The sequence below is a fragment of the Esox lucius genome, chromosome 18, assembly GCF_011004845.1.
Source record: "Esox lucius isolate fEsoLuc1 chromosome 18, fEsoLuc1.pri, whole genome shotgun sequence".
In the NCBI taxonomy this organism is placed as follows: domain Eukaryota; kingdom Metazoa; phylum Chordata; class Actinopteri; order Esociformes; family Esocidae; genus Esox; species Esox lucius.
The window spans coordinates 22,001,921-22,020,842 of NC_047586.1; the positions used below are offsets into that span (position 1 = coordinate 22,001,921).

At 46.7% G+C, this 18,922-nt stretch overlaps 1 protein-coding gene across 2 annotated transcripts in view; it reads right to left on the reverse strand.

Annotated features, from left to right (window-relative positions):
* The window catches only part of atad2b (ATPase family AAA domain containing 2B), a 70,971-nt gene that overhangs the window by 43,979 nt on the left and 8,070 nt on the right, over nucleotides 1–18,922 (reverse strand). For both annotated transcript variants that reach the window (XM_010882174.4, XM_010882173.3), the window contains exons 8-21: nucleotides 18,713–18,788; nucleotides 18,508–18,609; nucleotides 18,160–18,387; nucleotides 17,841–18,015; nucleotides 15,229–15,317; nucleotides 14,945–15,104; nucleotides 14,368–14,458; nucleotides 14,006–14,117; nucleotides 13,624–13,823; nucleotides 12,994–13,138; nucleotides 12,472–12,658; nucleotides 12,123–12,308; nucleotides 2,068–2,203; nucleotides 403–599 (exon numbers count right to left, since the gene is read on the reverse strand). In XM_010882174.4, the coding sequence (XP_010880476.2) occupies nucleotides 403–599; nucleotides 2,068–2,203; nucleotides 12,123–12,308; nucleotides 12,472–12,658; nucleotides 12,994–13,138; nucleotides 13,624–13,823; nucleotides 14,006–14,117; nucleotides 14,368–14,458; nucleotides 14,945–15,104; nucleotides 15,229–15,317; nucleotides 17,841–18,015; nucleotides 18,160–18,387; nucleotides 18,508–18,609; nucleotides 18,713–18,788 (2,084 nt within the window). The remainder of the gene's footprint in view (nucleotides 1–402; nucleotides 600–2,067; nucleotides 2,204–12,122; nucleotides 12,309–12,471; nucleotides 12,659–12,993; nucleotides 13,139–13,623; nucleotides 13,824–14,005; nucleotides 14,118–14,367; nucleotides 14,459–14,944; nucleotides 15,105–15,228; nucleotides 15,318–17,840; nucleotides 18,016–18,159; nucleotides 18,388–18,507; nucleotides 18,610–18,712; nucleotides 18,789–18,922) is intronic.

Genomic DNA, 18,922 nt, shown 5'->3' on the forward strand with positions numbered 1-18,922 from the left:
ATACCACCAATCCCCTTCTCCATGAGGTTCAGGTGGGAGGGGGGTGTACTGCTCCCTGTTATAATAGGCTAGAATCAGTTCTCACTTTGATTTGAGACCAGAGTGATTCTTCAATAGTATTATAAACTCAATATAAATACAAATCAGTTCAGATGAGTCCATTTAAACTGGTGCCATCAACCCCATTTCATACTAATCTGTTCAGGAGAGAGAATTCACAGAAATCAGTACAAAACAAAGACGGCAATGGCCGGGGAAGGAGGACTCAAAACCAATCGAGAGTAATTCTTCCTGCAACCTTCTAACGGTGTAACGACCCTTCTTTTTGAACTCAGACTCGGGAGCTGTAGTGCCGTATCTACTATGTACATCTCCTGACCAATCACTGCATCCGTCGCCCACCTCCTCAATGTCCACAGGTTTGCTGAAGATGCTGAAGCGTTTGTCCACGGCGAGGCGCTTGGTGATGTCCCGGAGGAACAGGCGCAGCTCTCTCAACGTGTTCTCCTCCTGGTCGGCGAGACGCCGCTGCTCCTCGGGAGATAGGAGTCGCGGTCCCGGGGCCTGTGCCACCGGTAGCACCTCCTCACACCGCAGAGCTAAAACCAACAGGAGAAGGAGAGTGGGTGAGTGTGGGAAGAGACGTCTCGGATACATTAACCCTCCAATACGGGTAGGACCTAAAACCCTGAAGGACCAGGTCTCCGGCCCACAGACTGATCGGCTTGCTGAGGTGCTATATAACCCCTGGCTAGTCTAGTCAAGCCAAAATGACCGGACGGAGGGGGGTTAAGGTTACTGAACATTTCAAATACAAAATGTCTTTGTGGGCTAAGTTGAGGTCAATTCATAGTGTGCAAATGACTGCTTTGAAAAACCGTTCACAGCGGGCTTATCTCTCCCCCATGCATCGTCCCTGCCCCTCCTCAAACCTCCTCCCCCTGTACAAGCGGCCCATGATGGAAGTAAGGCTGCTGTTTTATTCACAGGGAACCCCTGAAGAGATAAAAGAGAATGGGGACCCCTGCCTAGCATCAACAAGGCGATGCAAGCTGTGTGTGTGTCTGTGTGCGCGCGTGTGTGTGTGTGTGTGTAACAAGATACATGTGCCAAGGACCCCTGCCGGGCATCAGAGGTGGTGCTGCGCTCAGTGATGCTTACGGTATTTCCATTTGAAAGCCTTGTGCCATCAGGGAAGACCCAGTGGAAAGGAGAAGGGCGATAGACGAAGAGAATAAGGTGTACGGTAGACTCGAGCGGACTACCTTACATCCCGTATCCCAGGGCAGCATTAATGCAATTCTAGCCATTTCTTTGAAGGATTTATTTTAGAGTTCAGTAAATACAACTATTGTGCACATTTTGCCAGTAAGATGTCTTTTTGTGTTTGTTGGTAATACTACATCTTGAGGGAGAACCCCGAGATGACGATATGAAAACCCAGACAACGCCCAAGCCTGGTCAGTGAATGAGAGCAATGCAGGAACTAAGGAGGGGTCAGGGAATGGGAAGCCCAGGAACTGCTTGGCATCGGGGAAACCCTGTCGCTTTCAACAGAGAACATAGTTGCGCTTTCCTAAAGGGTGTCCGCTGAATCTGGTGATATTTAACACACAACCATACAGCTTACGGTGGGCAGTCTCGCTTTCAATGAGCAATACGGAAGAAGAACAGGGACTTATGCCTTCAGGCACAGAACTGTAGAGTAGTTCAGGAAGCCATGTGTCTGTCCTACTGTGTCGGTCCCCTTTGTTCCTACTGTGTCGGTTCCTCTTATCCTCCACAGACTAAAAACCTGGAGTGTGTGTGTGTGTGTGTGTGGGGGGGGGGGGGGGGGGGGGGGGGGGGGGGTCTAAGCGAATTGAGCATGTGTCAGGGAGGGAAACAAAGACGAGATGAAATACATTTCTCCGGGCACCCCGCTGAGAACGGTGTCAGCACTGTAATGTAAACGCCTGGGTAGAATGCAATATAGTAACACGGTTGTTGGTGTGTGTGATTGTATATGCCTATTTCCTGTGTGTATACAGTGGGCATTACCAGTCTGTATATGGGGGTGTATGGTACCTGTGGTTCTCCTTTGGGGTGGGGCCCTAGCAGCTTGTACCAGGAGCAGGTTAGAGAAGAACCTCCTCCTGTCCTCCTCCTGGGGCGGAGACAGACTGACCACCTCGCCATAGGCGCTCTGGAACATCGACTTCACCTGGGAAAGACAACAGCTAATTTACACATCTAATAGATATCTTTAAGAGTATTTGTAAAGACTGTGGTAAAACCGTTACGCAAAAACTCAGGGAAGGTAACATGAAGACTGCTGCTTTTAAAAAGTACATTTCGAGAAAACAAGAATGTAGCGCATAGCGCCGTCTGGTTGCTGTGGGAACAGGGCTGTGGAATGTAAAGAAATGTAAAACAACCTGCCCAGGTGGTCAAAACAACATTTGGGAAAAGGTACCGTGTGAACAGCAAATTCTGGGTTCTCCTCCACCTGGGAAAAAGCATGCATCCCCCGCTTCAACTCGTCGGCTTAGTACGGCAGAGTCATTCACATTCCATAACTTTACTTTTAAAAGCTCAGAGATTAAGTTAGCCGTTCTCACTGGAGCCACACAAAGCCAAGACGGGTGAAATATCAATATTCTGAGGCGATGAGGAATGCAGAATATCAGATGAAGGATAAATACACAACGGGAGGGAATTGATGGGGGTTTTGACATTGACCGCCCATGTTTGTTTGTCCATGTCTAGCGGCTAGGGCTAGACCGCTGGCTATGTGGAACAGGGGCTTATCTCTGCACATGTGCAACATGTTGAAATTTAACTTCACTGTACAACAGAATAGGCTACTGCAAACATTCATTATTTCGCCAATCCAAAGGCTTGCCTGTGATTTGGTGGGAATGAAACTGTAATTATGTACATATCATGGAGGCAGTCCATGGAAAAAACAAACAATGTTTCGTTTTCTCACACACACACACACCTCCATTTGACTGAACATTTCTGTTACGTAGCTAGCTAAACGTTGTTTGATAGAGTTATAAAGCAGTCCAGGATATGATTTATCTACCTTTTTCAGACAGTTGTATACTGAACCGGCATTTCTGTGGTTTGAAGCACATCCATCACTAGAATACCAGTGCTGTCAATCAAATAATCCCAAGCTAAATGTTCACAGCGTGCATGCCAGCCCTCTGGGTGCAGGCCACTTTATACTAAAAACATGCAGTTTATTAATACCGTAACCTCAATATATTTAGTTTAAATAAAATCAAAAATTTAAGTATAAAATGCGTGTGAATCAGAACTACATGAAGTACCTCAGGCATTAGGTTTAAATAGAAAGATGGCTATTGGCTAAGGACACAAGGTTTTCAGTGAAGCTGTGTTTTTTAGGTAATAGGGACTGAGTGACAATGTATACCGCTGGCTTGGTCATTTAGGCAGATGGCTGGCCGTTCACACGTAATATGCTAGGTCACAGGTATTCAAAGACATGACCCCAACCGGAAATGCTGTCTGGTACATTATAGATTATTCTAGTTTTTGTACAAAATGATTTATGGGACTATCAACCTCGTATTGACAGATCTTTCAATTTACTTTTACATCATCAAAATATATTATTTTCATTTAAAGATTAACTTTCACAGTCATAATATCCAACAATATATAGCCTTGTCTGATTTTCTTTGCTTTATGAGTAACAAATTTCGCAGAGCTAAACGCTGCCAGCAATGAACGTTTAGAGGGCCAACCCGCTGTCCAGATGGGAAAGAAAATTAAACAGAAAAAAGGTATTTGCTGGACCGCGTAAGAGGAGCCGGCCTAGAAAAGTCAATGTCTCTTACTGACTGACTGCCTGCCTGACTCAGTCGGTGACTGCCTGCCTGACTCAGTCGGTGACTGCCTGCCTGACTCAGTCGGTGACTGCCTGCCTGACTCAGTCGGTGACTGCCTGCCTGACTCAGTCGGTGACTGCCTGCCTGACTCAGTCGGTGACTGCCTGCCTGACTCAGTCGGTGACTGCCTGCCTGACTGACTGCCTGACTGACTGACTGACTCAGTGACTGACTGACTGACTGACTGACTGACTCAGTGACTGACTGACTGACTGACTGACTGACTCAGTGACTGACTGACTGACTGACTGACTGACTCAGTGACTGACTGACTGACTGACTGACTGACTCAGTGACTGACTGACTGACTGACTGACTGACTCAGTGACTGCCTGACTGACTGACTGACTCAGTGACTGCCTGACTGACTGACTGACTCAGTGACTGCCTGACTGACTCAGTGACTGACTCAGTGACTGACTCAGTGACTGACTCAGTGACTGACTCAGTGACTGACTCAGTGACTGACTCAGTGACTGACTCAGTGACTGACTCAGTGACTGACTCAGTGACTGACTCAGTGACTGACTCAGTGACTGACTGACTGACTCAGTGACTGACTGACTGACTCAGTGACTGACTTTGCTGGCTAAAACCATCGGTATCTGCATTATAGTAAGCCTGAAATAAAACAGTTTATGGTTATATTGTGACTGCTTCTGAAGTACGCATCCATGCATGCATTTTGGGTCAGGATAGACAAACACATTTGCTGGCTACAACATACAGTAGTTACATTATAGTGAGCCTTAACTCTATACGGTTATATTGCAACCGTTTCTGGCATGGGAAAGTTCATCTTCAGTCTCACTAGCAATTACTCAATTCTTATGATTATTCCTAGGAAGTTAGTAGACACTAGTAAGCCTTTACTGGGTAATAAGCTGTTAAAACGGTCAGTGGCAAAACCAATACAGTTCATAGATGCTATGGTAGAAGTAAACTTAATAAGAAACGATAGTCAGTTTAAAACAATCCTCAATGGAGTCTAGCGACTGCTGAAATGTGTAATGTCGTGATGTAGTGATAAAAGACAGTTTGAATCTATTGAGAGAAACTACATTTATTAATAATTTCTGGTAGATACCATGATTCTCTCATCTTTTCACTTGATGAAAAAGTTAGTTATCGTCGTCATTAATAGTTATTGTGTAAATGTCATTCACAAATGAAAAATTTTAATTAAAAGAAATCATGGAAAAACAATGTTCTTATGCCATGAAATAAAATAGTTTTGGCAGACTCTCCAGCAATTGCTCAATTATTATGACTATTACAGTAAGTTAGTAGATACCAGTAAAGCTTATTACTGACTAATACGCTGTTAAAACAGCCAATGGCAAATACCATACATAGACGCCATTTGTGGTGGAGGTAAACTTACTCGTTACTCAGTTTAACTGTATCAATGTCATTCATGAATAGCCAATTAACTGTTAAAACAGTTTCTATTGCGGGCCAGCTGAACTAGGCGTGCCTGGTTTCTTGTTTTATATCAGACACAGATATGAGATGTAGTCAGGCATTGTGGTCACGGATCTCGGATTAGATGCGAATCGCATTTTGTTGTACTGTACTTGTACTGATCAATGACAAAGTTCAATCTAAAGCCTGAAAACTCACTGGTAATGCCTTAGCTGTCAACATATTTCTGATAGGTAGGCCCATATACAGGTGCATCCGGGGGGAAAAAATAATGTTGTGGAAATGTGAAAAGTTTTCTAGATTCATTACACACCTTTCAAGCCTTTTTTGTTTCAATCTTGATGAAAAAAATATTAGTATCTAGTATCTCAAAATCTAAGAATAAGAAATTTACAATGCAGATATTTCAACCAGAGATGATCTCAAATTAGCTAATTAACTCAATACACTGCAAAGGTTTACTAGGTATGTTAATTTATGCACTCAATACTTGGTTGGGGCTCTTTTGCATGAATTACTGCATTAATGCTGTGTGGCATGGAGTCAATCAGCTTGGGGCACTGCTGAGGTGTTATGGAAGCTCAGGTTGCTTTGATGGCGGCCTTCAGCTTGCCTGTGTTGTTGGGTCTGGTGTCTTATATTTCTCTTGACAACACAGGTCAGGCAAGTTGGCTGACCAATCAAGCGCAGTAATACCATGCGCAGCAAACAAGTTACTAGTCTTTTTGGCACTATGGCTGCCAAGTCCTGCTGGAAAAGGAAATCAGCATCTCCATAAAGCTTGTTAGCAGATGGAATAGTGAAGTGCTCTAAAATCTCCTGGTAGACGGCTGAATTGACTCTGGACTTGATAAAACACAGTGGACCACGATCAGAAGATGACATGGTACCCAAAATCATCACTGACTGTGGAAACCTCACACTGGACTTCAAGCAACTTGTGTCTCTCCATTCGTCCTCCAGACTCTGGGACCTTGATCTCCAAATGAAAGCCAAAATGTACTTTCATCTGAAGAGATGACTTTGGACCACTGAGCAACGGTCCAGTTCTTTTTCTTCTTTGCCTAGGTAAGACTCTTCTGACATTGTGTCTGGTTCAGAAGTGGAATGACACTAGGAATGTGACACTTGTAGACCATTTCCTGGACACGTCTGTGCGTGGTGGCTCTTGATGCAGTGACTCCACCCTCAGTCCACTCCTTGTGAAGCTCCCCCAAATTCTTGAATCAGCTTTGCTTGACAATCCTCTCAAGGCTGCGGTCACCCCTGTTGCTTGGGCAACTTTTCCTACCACACTTTTCCCTTCCAGTCAACTTTCCATGAATATGCTTTGATACAGCACTCTGCGAACAGCCAGCCCTTTCAGCAAAGACCTTCTGTGGCTTCCCCTCCTCGTGGAGGGTGTTAGTGAGCGTCGTCTGGACAACTGTCAAGTCAGAAGTCTTCCCCATGATTGTGGTTGTGTTCTGAAGGCTCAGGGAGTTCATTTGCTGATTAGAGCTCTTCTGAGGTCAACATTTCTGTATTGTGAGACACAGGATTTATTTCCATGAACTGTAAGCCGTAATCATCAAGACTGAAACAAAAAAGGCTTGAAATGTTTCACTTTGTGTAATAAGTCTAGAATATATGACGGTGTCACTTTTTGATTTTAATTACAGAGGGGGGGGGGGGGTTAACTCTTCCATGATATTGGAATTTTTGAGATACACCTGTACACATTTAGGATGTGTTATATTTCTCACTGATCTTGAACAGTTCCCATCTCCTGTGTCCAAACAAAGCCTTTTTGTTCTTATCTACAGTGAGGTACAAAGCCACAGTCTATCCAACTTTGTTGACCAAGCCCACTGTTCCTCCACAGATAAGCAGAGACTAAAAAGCCTGTCAGGGTGGGCTGGGGGGGGGGGTCGTTGAATGCACTTAAACCTATTCATCCTTAATACAACGAAAATGACTTGCCGTGATTAGTCCACAGTACCAATAATTTACAGCTTCAAATTGTAACATCAGTCTATTAAACTTCACAAAGTTCATAAACCGCTCTTATCCTTCACCCTTGGATTTATATAGGGGATGATATTCACAATCTAAAATGAACTTCCATACAACACCGATTTAACTCCCATTGTTTAAACATCTGAAATTAGAAAATGTTATTCCAAGGGCTCAATGAGGTGATAATTGTATGAAATTCTGCTATAAATGATCAGGAGCTCAAAATTTAATTTACATTGTTTCAGATTCAAATGAAACAAGATGATTTCTTGGCAGAAGAATGAGAAAATGTAATTCACAGCACAGAACCCGGGGCAATAAACATAGAATAACAGTTTATATCACCAGGTTGGATTGTGAACGCCATCCGACATCTTCCTGAAAGTCCATAGGATCACGTAGAAAGCACCTCAATACGCATGTTTATAGCAGCGGTTTTGAAGGCAGGTTCAAAGTGAACAGCGTCTTAATCTGCTAATTCTCCCCCCGTTGGCATCCCATATGGTGAGTGGGTTTGCGCGCGCATACACCTCAGAACTCAGAGGGGCTCTCACAGCTCCTACTCCGCTCAGCCCCACTGCTTCCTTACAGCAACGCATTCTTCTGGCCCTCGCATTCCTCCTTGACGAGTTGGTTTGCGTTTGCCTTCTCCGTCCCCCAGCTGGTTCCCGGCCCATCCCGAGGCAGCGTTCTCCAGGTGGAAGAGGAGAGAGGGCGAGGGGACCGGAGCGGCGGATCTTCCGTCAGGAGCACACCCCGGGTTAGGATTTCACTCCTGCCCCATCAAAGCCGTGGGGTAGGCAGGGCGGCAGCGAGGGAGTGAGACGGCGCACGGAGGACAGTGGGATGAAGGTGGGGGTTGGGGGCGGGGGGTGTCTCTGGCTGAGGATCAGTGAAGCACAGCAGCAGCAAAGCCAAGCAGAGCCTCTGCCGCTCTGGAAGAATATCAAATCCTCCTGTCCCTGTCCTCCTTTTTTCCTCTAACTTTCCTTCCTTCCTTCCGCCCCTCCCTCCCTCCCCCCACCCGGAGAGAGGGCTGCTGCTCAAAGAGAGCAACTTGAATGGATCTACACGCGCATTGAGACACGGGACCAACGCCGTACTGTGGCGTGCGTGCGTGCGTGCGCGCGCTGTCAGCCGCTTTCAACGGTTCGGTTGAGTGGGAGTTTTTGGCCGCCGCGTGGAAAGAAAAGCACAACAATCCACCTCACCGTATTGCAGAGGTCCTTCATTGTTCTTCGAAGAACCCAAAGCGGACTCTGAATGTCACCCATCAGACCCTGCGTGCTGGAGCACTGGGGGGACTAAAACGCAGCGCCATTGTTTCCTGCGACAGCTGGGATCTGTGTGCGCCTCCCAGGCCATGAAAACAGACAGATGCATGTCGTACTTGAGCCACTGCCAGTGGTCATTGATTGGTTCATCGATCGTAGATGAACTAATCCATGGTCTCGCCGCCATACTCGGCTGGCTTTAATCTCTTCACAATGGAATAACACGAATGAGGTGAAGAGGCTGTGCTTGCTATCGATGTGTCACACACACACACACACACACACACACACAGGGTGGAGACAATGTGTGGGTGTGTTGGGGAGAGTAGCAACCCTGCTGGCAGACCTCCAAAGCACACTGAGACTCGTACCGTGGCTCTGAACCAGGTATGAGTCACTCTGATCGGGGCACGAAGAAGCCCACCAGGCCCCTTTCAACCACCGACGTCCATACATGTAGCCCCCTCCCTCCGTATCAACCCACTTTCAGCACAGCGTGAAGGCACTGATCGGCTTTACAGCCCCCCTACCAGCGATGAAACCCCATCTAACTACCGTCCCTCCAAGTCCAGCTACCGCACCCCAACTCCTGGCCAAAGCCCAGCCCAGATGCTGTTTACATGGGCTTGGAACCCAGATCTGTGCCGGCGAGAGACCGGCTGCTGGGAGTGCCCGACTTGTCTCTTTTTGTCCCTCCCCCTTTCCGAGGCTGGCCCTGTAAGACTGACGGTAGTGGTGTGTTTTCTGCGAAGGCAGGACAACCCCTGCTGAGGAGCGGTGCAGAGAGAACAGCTGTCACCAGGGTGTGCCACAACAACACGACCCACTCCGAGACCATCAGAACCCAACGCCAGAACACACCCCATGTAGGCAGCCAGATGGAGAGACTGGGGGGGAGGGAGGCATGTTCAATTCCAGAACCTCCTTCGGACCCAACTTACAAGGGTTGTTTGGATCCAGATTGCAATCTCTTCACAGCTCCAAAACTGTAAAACGTAATTTTTTTTTTAAACATTCCAAACCCTGAACCAAAAGGCTATCAATATTTTTTTTATTCTTTTTATTAACTCCCTAGCAAGTTGCTATGATGCCAGGTATGCCAAGCCGCCCAGGTCTTAACACAACGCACGCTTCACCCGGAGGCATTTATTGACACACATTCAATGGGAGGAGAGTGTAAAGAAAACCCGAAAATAGAAACTGCATATTAAAGTAACAGTTTAAGTATGGTTCTCTTTTTGCCAGCTCCCTGTTTTATAATGGACACGCATTATCGATTGGGACCCCGAGAAAGCAGATCTCCTGCCCAGAGAATGTGTGCTTGTGAGAGAGACTTACAGAGAGCCGGCCCCCACAGCTCCTGGAGAGAAGGAAATTCTCTCCAGGAGCTTCATTGCAATAAGTTTCATCAGTAGGATTATGGTTGCAAAGCTACTGGTATATTTACAAAGATAAAGTTTTTATGGTCAAACTGAAAATCTATGGCAATCATTTTACATTTAAATGACTCATTTAGCAGACTCTCTTATCCTAAGAGACTAATCCCAAACTCCGCCAAACCATTTTTGAAAGGTTTCCAAAAGGCTTGCCGGCTATAAAGCAGAAAAATCCATTTCTAGCCAACAACCTTGAGACACTTTTTTGCCTCCACCTTAGTATGACCGCTAAGGTACAGATGCACCACGATCACTTTCGGTAAACCAATCACAAAGAATCACAGAAAAAATTGACACATCCAGCTAGTGTGATTTCTTTACCGTTTAACTAGTGATGGCCATTCGAGGCTTCATTAGCATTATTTTAGCAGCAGAAAATTATGCAGGAAGCATTCAGATTTTCTTTATCACAATAAAAGCCATGATTGCAATGAGGCAATATAGTTAATCTAGTCTGTGAAAAAGAACAGACAAGATTAACATTGGAACAGACATCAAACATAAAATGTATAAAAAATGTATTTATTATTCCAATTGGACTCTTAATATCTCACCCGGCACAGCCAGAAGAGGACTGGTCACCCCTCTGAGCCTGGATCCTCTCTAGGTTTCTTCCTAAAATTCGACCTTCTTAGGGAGTTTTTCCTAGCCACTGAAATTCAACACTGCTGTTGTTTGCTCCTTGGGGTTTAAGGCCGGGTGTCTCTGTAAAGCACTTTGTGACAACTGCTGTTGTAAAAAGCGCATTATAAATAAATTTTGATTGATTGATGTACAGACTAGATTAACTATTTTGCCTTACATATTTCAATGACAGCTTTTATTTTGAAAATCTGAGTTAGCGCTGCAAACATAATATCTTGCTACAAGAAGAATGGCAATGATGCCTCGAATAGCCATCACTACACCCAACTATCATTAGCTAACTAAAAATGGTAGCTGACCTACAAGCCAATATAGGTGTAACGTTAAAGGTTAGGTTTGGGTTTATAGGAATGCAAATAATGGCCAAACAAGACTTCCTGTTATGTATAGATGCCAGTCTAATCAAAAGGGAGGAATAGGCACTTGACTAAGCCAGTGGAATCTTGTGTCAGTAGAATATTGTGGGAACCCCCACCTGCTCTGAACCATGACTGTCATTGTCAGGTCAGAGAGTAGATACTACGAGCTTGTCATCATATGTGAATTACACTGTGTTAAGGGGGAATTCAATGATTGCTTCAACATTTAGCTAGCCAGTTATCAAGAAAGCTGTATAGTCTTCTAGCTGGTACCACAATTTCTTGATGTCTAGCTAGTAATATTAGCAATACTGTCATTGTTCGCCAGCTAGAATGAGAATATGGAAATTTGGGCCAGCCCAACCTGGTTTGCATTTAAAGTTACAAACTGTTCTTCCCCGCTAATGATCTTATTAGGGATCTTCCTGATCGACTCTGGTCACGATTTCAGGTAAGGAAATGCAGATTACGGACTTATCCAGAACAATGAAACACCTGAGGAAAGATCTCTAACCTTAAAGGGATGCTAAAAAACAAAACATCCATTTAAGCAGAATGAAGTTCCAACATAGTATTGGCCTTTATAATTAACGTTACTGGCTTGGAGAGCATGAAAGTGAAAGACCAGGGAGAGATACATAAGGGAAAAGTAGAAAATGAAATAACAGGTTCTGGTAATGAGTACACGAGAGAGATGTCTGTCACGAAAAACCAATCCACTCAACTCTCTGTTTTGCTCCAGACGAAGAGAAGGAATGTATGTGTGGCCCACTGCAAAGACCTCTAGATATCATGTCTGGAGGGAGGGGGCGTTATTGGCTGCTAACCGCCCAGATGTGATTACATTTCCTCCTGTTTGACCGGCTAGACGACCCCTCTCTCCTCTCAGTGTCATTCCAGGTTTCTTCCACCCCATGTCTCAGTCCCCCACTCTTTTCAATAAGGTGACTAACTCAGTGCAGGCCCTCTGCATATATGGGTTGGGAGGGGGTAGAGAGAGGGCAGGAAGAGACTCCCAGCTGGCGAGAGGAGAGGCAAGGAGAAGGGAGCGGTGATGTTCGTGCGTGTGGTGTCTGGGCCTACCTCCTGGGGGAGCTCTGGGTAGCAGGTCTCCGTGGTGGCGAGGATGAGGAGGGGGGTGAAAGAGGGCACGTCCTGGAGCAGGGAGAGGAAGGTGTTCTTCACCGTGTCGCTGACCGAGTCCCACCAGTCGCAGATGTGGGGCATGAACACCACGCTGGGCACGCTCCGACGAGCCTCGCGGAACACCTGGCAGGCACACACACAGACACACGACAGACACACGACAGACACACGACAGACACACGACAGACAAAGAATGAACACATTCTGTCTCCGAAGGCACACCGCGGCGACGTGCACGTGTCTGTACAACGCAGTGCCTCCGTTATACGGGGCCTTTCCGCATTACCTGAGCGCAGGACTCCTCGGGCGTCTTGGCACTGACGGAGTAGAGCGTGGGCAGGTCCAGGAGGTGAACTGATAGCTTGTCTAGGTGGTGCAGCACAGCCGGGGCCAGGTGTGAACTCTGCCCCGATCCGGAGGGGCCTGCCAGCAGCAGGCGAGGCCGGTACGAGGTGGGCTGGTGAAGGGCTGACCTGAAGGGGGGGAGGGTGTCAGCTTCCATCTTTCAGACGGTTCTTTACATCACCAATTAGGCAACCAGTCGCCAGCTGAATGATGTTTGATAAAAACTGGTGGAGGACTGGAATCGCATTTAATCATCTCTGACCGTATTAGCCGTCTGTTTGAGATAAAGTGCCTTTTACATTGATGCGATTCTAATAGAGAACATTAGTCTTTTTTTTTTTTTGGTCCTACATCGATGACAGGGCTGAAGGATGACTAATGGTCCCGCGATTCACTTCATTTCCAGATGTAACCACAAGGTGGCGTTAAAACCCAGAGGCTACGGCAGCGCAGTCAGACTCACATGGTGAAGTGAAGGAAGGGCGTGCGCTCCGTAGAGGAGGGGTCCACGTGCGTCTTCGGGGAGCCCGGCGGGTGCTGGTATATGGAGGCCGTGGCCCCGTCAGCCTCCTCTTCACTGAACTCCTCCTCCAGATGATTGTCATCGTCTAGCAGGCGGAGAGGACAGGAGTCAAAACCAGGGAGCCACGGGTGTCACTTTCGATCTCAGATCTACACAGCAGTTCTATACAGAATGACGTGCGTGTCTCCTAGAGATATAAGCATGTGGAGAGAGGATTGTGTGCAGCAGATCACAAGGCATAATATGTATCGGCCTGCCCTGATATCACCCCGACTTGACGCGGAGAAACTATTTCCAGGAGCTGAAATATGCTCAGTCGTTCCGATTTCAAAGAACTTCGATTAACGGTCCTGTGAGCGGAACGTGCCGCAGCAACAGGGAAAAGCTCAACTCTTATTAGCAAGACATGTCATGGTTTATTAGAGAGACGGAGAGGATGCCGGACCGGTAAATGGAAGTCATTAAAGAAGCAGGAGACAGTCCATCCAGCAGACACAGTGGAAGAACAACTAAGAGAGGCACCCAAAGTGAATGAGACAAAGAAAGAAGAGGGGGAATGCAATCCATTACCTCCTCTACTCTCCTTATTCTGCGTTTCTGCATGGGGGAAGACTCGGAACAGAACCTCCAGAACCGTGGCCAGCGTGTGGGCCAGCAGGGGGCGTATGTTGGGGGGCAGGGCCCGGCCTGGTGGTGCCAGGGCTCTCTGGGAGGCTGGGACGATGTTCCGTAGGGCGCGGCTGAAGTCACAAGGCCCCAGCACGATGGTGCTGTCGGAACGACACAGATTGAAAGATCAACACTACACCCCAAAAGGGAAGTCAAGAGTCGGACGCTTATACAGTTTATTCAAACAGGCACTCCAAAGTGAGGAGGTGCCAAACAGACAAAAGGCCCAGGACGGTAAGTGGCCCATATGAAGTCCAGTACCCTGCTTCCTCGCCTTGGTTACCTGACGTCCAGCTGTAGTTTCACACTGCTGCCGTAGATCTGTGGGTAGCGGCGTCGCAAAGCCATCAGGGCCGCCTCTGTGCAAAGTGCTTTGATGTCCGCGCCACAATAACCTGCAGCCAACGAGTGGGTGGGGGGTGGAGGTTTAGCTGGAAGGGCTTTTTGTACAATTTCAGCAACTAGCTTTAAAAGCAGCCCACCCAAACCAAATCAAAATGCTCAGCCAAACACATTGTATTCCGTTTTGTATCAAGATGAATGCTACTTTTTGTACCACAGTTGTTGTTGCTTAAGATCCTGGAGCTCATCTTCAAACATACATTCTAGTTGGAAATGTTAAGGTTAAGTATAGGGCTCTCATACCGACACATTTCTCCGCCAGCTCATCCACAAACTGTTCAGCCAGCCTGGGGTTCCAGTCACGAGTGTGGATCTCAAGGATTTGCCTTCGGGCCTTGGGACAGAGAGACAAACAAAAAGAGACACGCAGACAAAATGTGTGTTTTAAAAATCTGCCACCCAGACTCAGCACAGCAGGTTTCTGATCGGGAAACGTCTTTGCCCAGCACTACCGGCTCTGCCTGTCTATCTGTGTCTGCTGACAGAAGCATACAGTGGGCTTTGGCTACCCAGAATCCCACAGCGAGGACAAACAATGGCCAATTAGTCAGCTCGATGGGGATTGCTAAGCACCGCTGCAATGGGACATCACACAACACTGACACACACACACACACAGACACAAGCTGGAACATGTTTGGAATGGATAAAACAACCAAAACATACAACGTGAGTCAGACTTCGACACGACAGGATTTGGGCACCAATGCAAAACAAGCACCTATAACACTCATGGTTGAGTATCCATTGGTCCCTGCTACTGCACGTGATTGATATCAGCCGGAGGTCTGAGCTGACCCCGACCCGTCCCCCGCCTCACCTTCTTGTCAGGCAGGTTGAAGAGGAACTCCCGGTCAAAGCGGCCAGGCCTCCGTAGCGCCGGGTCTATGGAGTCCAGCCGGTTAGTAGCACCAATGACCACGATCTCCCCTCGGCTGTCCAGCCCGTCCATCAATGCCAGCAGAGTGGACACTATAGAGCTGGTGTGGAGGAAGCATATGGTCAAACTGGGGGTGGGGGGGGGGGCAGATACCTCTCATTCAGGGGCTGATTGTGAGAGCCGACAAATGGAGATTCCCCAAACGTGGGCTCTGGCTTCATTACCTGTGGATCTGGTCCTGTCTGCTGGATCGCACCGGGGCCAGCCCGTCGATTTCATCAAAGAAGATGATGGAGGGCCTCATCAGGTATGCCTAGAAGAGACACACAACACATTTGACAGATGCTTGTATTCAGAGAGAGTTAGTGCTTTGCTCAAGGGCACAATGACAAACGTGCCGCTGTTATCTCTGGCATTGAAACCCACATGCTGTCAGTTAATGGCCCCAAGCTCAACTTAATAAGATGTCGGCCAAATTCAGAACAGTCTCCATCAAGCTGGTCTAAAACAGTGTTTCTGATGCCAACTGAAACAAGCATATTTTACTCTTTAAAATTGCTGCTAGTTTACATTATGAATAATATTGCTATATATACAGCTCTGGGGAAAATTAAGAGACCACTGCAAAATTCAGGTTCTCTGGCTTTATTATTCATATGTATTTGAGTAAAATGAATAGTTTGTTTTAATCTATAAACAATTGGTAAATATTACTCCCAAATTCCAAATAAAGAGATTGTCAATTAGAGTATTTATTTGTAGAAAACAACAACTGGCCAAAATATCCAACAAAATATGCTTTGTTTTCAGACCTCAAATAATGCAAATAAAAAATTTCATATTCACTTTTCAACCACAAAATATTAATGTATTAACGTAGGAAGAGTACAGAAATCAGTATTTGGTGGAATAACCCTGATTTTAATCACATGTCTTGGCATGCTCTCCACCTGTCTGTCACATTGCTGTTGGGTGACTTTATGCCACTCCTGGCACATAAATGTAAGTAGCTTGGCTTTGTTTGCTTGTGACCATCCATCTTCCTCTTGATCAAAATCCAGAGGTTTTGAATGGGGTTCAGGTCTGGAGATTGGGCTGGCCATGACAGGGTCTTGATCTGGTGGTCCTCCATCCACACCTTGATTTACCTGGCTGTGTGGCATGAAGCATTGTCCTGCTGGAAAAAACTATTCTCAGAGCAGAAGGAAGCAGGTGTTCTTCCAGGATAACATTGTACTTGGCTTGATTCATGTGTCCTTCAAGACAAACCTGCCTGATTCCAGCCTTGCTGAAGCATCCCCAGATCATCACCTATCCTCCACCAAATTTAACAGTGGATGCGAGATGCTGTGGCTTGTAGGCCTCTCCAGGTCTCAGTCTAACCATTAGACAACAAGGTGTTGGGCAAAGCTGAAAATTTGACTCGTCAGAGAAGATGACCTTACTCCATTCCTCTACGGCCCAATGCTTATGGTCTTTTGCAAACTTCAGCCTGGCTCTTCTTTGCTTCTCATTGTTGAACGTCTTTTATCTAGTTTTGCATGACATCAGTTTCGAACCGTCGTCGCCATGCACATCACCCCAGCTGCTGTTTGCCATTCTTTTTGTAGGTCACTTGATCTCATCCTACGGTTGTTGAGTGACATTCGAATGTCATCTCAGTCAGTGGAGTCGTTTTCACCCTCTGCCAGTCTGTAGCTTTGTTGTCCCCAATGTCTGTTGCTTGACCTTGTTCTTTGAAATTTTCAGGATGGAAGCAACCTGACGCTCACTGTATCCCTCTGCCAGTAAAGCCAGAATTGAACCCTTCTTTTCCTCACTCAAAGCATTTCTTTTCAACTCTTTTGTCATGCTGAAGTAATTTTTTTATTCAAATTTCCTTTGAGGTACTACTTGCAGTGTTTTTGCCATCCAGCTGGTCCTATTGCAAGAGGATAATGATGACCACAGCAGTGGTTTTTATACTTTTCCTCATGAAATTAGATTTGGTTCAGGTAATCCCCTAATCAGTACCTCATTAAGTAAAGAGATCTGGGGAATTTGGAGGCCAAGTCAACACCTTGGACTCGTTGTGTTCCTCAAACCATTTCTGTACCATTTTTGCTTTGTGGCATGGTACATGATCCTGCTGAAAGAGGCCAATGCCATCAGGGAATACCGTTGCCACGAAAGAGTGCACATGGACTGCAACAATGCTTAGGCAGGTGGTACGTGTCAAAGTAACATCCACATGAATGGCAGGACCCAAGGTTTCCCAGCAGAACATTGCCCAAAGCATCACACTGACTCTGCCAGCTTTCCTTCTAGTGCATCCTGGTGCCATGTGTGCTCCAAGTAAGCAATGCACATGTAAAAGGAAATGTGATTCATCAGACGAGCCCACCTTTTTCCATTGCTCTGTGGTCCACTTTTGATGCTCACATACCCATTGTAGGCGCTGTCAGCAGTGGACAGGGGTCACACACACTTCCACATATTTCCTGCTTCTAACACATCAACTTTGAGGACAGAATGTTCAATTGCTGCCTAATATATCCCACCCACTGACAGGTGCCATGATAAGGAGATTATCAGAGTTATTCACATCACCTGTCAGTGGTCATAATGTTATGGCTGATGTGTGCGTGTGTATATATATATATATCTCTCAATTCTTACTACGTAGATTGTCTGTGCCATGTCACAAGAATTTCATTGTGCAGGACGATGCTGTGTTATTCAGTGCATATGATGAATAAACTTTGAATGTGAACAAGCACGAAAAACAAGCACACGTGGAATCAAGAAAGGAAATTCCCCAGTGCCATCCAAGCGACGAGGCTTCCTTCGCTGTCACCTGGTCAAAGAGGAGCCGTAGCTGTCGTTCCGATTCGCCGACCCACTTGCTGAGGCAGTCTGCGCCCTTCCTCATGAAGAAAGACACCTTCTTGTCTCCTTGACTGCACTCGTTGGCCAACGCCCGCGCTACCAGGGTCTTCCCCGTACCCGGCGGCCCGTAGAAAAGACACCCTCTGAGAGACAAGAGAACGACGGGGACCAATCAGTCTAAAGCCGAAACAACGACCATGTAACTAAACACTGCAAAAACTGAACACGCAGTACACCGTGACGAGTTTTAAATATGAACAAAAGCCCAAAGGTTCTGGGCCCTTCACCTGGGTGGCTGGATCTTGAACCTCTCGAAGACCTCCGGGTAGAGCAGCGGGAAGACCACCATCTCCTTCAGGGACTGGATGTGATTGGAAAGCCCCCCCACGCTGTCGAACTTCACCGACGAGTCCAGGGTCATGGGGTCCACGTCGGCCAGGCTGGCACCCACCTTGGCCCGGTCCCTCAGCACCCCGCTGGACAGGTCCTCCGCACGCAGGTTCATCGGTAGACACCTTCACAAACAAGAGGAGGGTCAGCGGCGTGATTCCGGCGGTGGCGTCACCACGGTTCGGGTGAAGAGACTGGGCCGAATACATCCCTGAACAAACTCCAGTTGGTGTCGAGGTACTCACCTGTTCCTGGCCCGGGTCATGCTTTTGCTTTTCCTCCTTTCGAATCTCTCCTCATCAGACGAGGAGGTGGTGTCACTGCTGTGGATGGCATGCTTCTTCACTCTGAGTAGAGGAGTGGAAGACAAAGCACTTGCTGTAAGGCTATGATTCAACACAGACAGGCAGTGTGTTCTTCAGTCATTTCTGGGCACGGTACAACACTAACCGTATATGACTTCTCCTTGCTGGGGATATGTGTGTGTCAAACAGAGTGGGGTTGGACTGCTTCCTGTTGACAGGCTCTGGAATGCAATCAGAATGAGACAATGTTTATATCCAATGTATAATACCAAGAGTAGTTTATCTAAGGTTTTTAGGCAATAATAAACATTTTAGGCAATTTTGTAGCTCCCCCTGACTGTGTATCATAAGAATT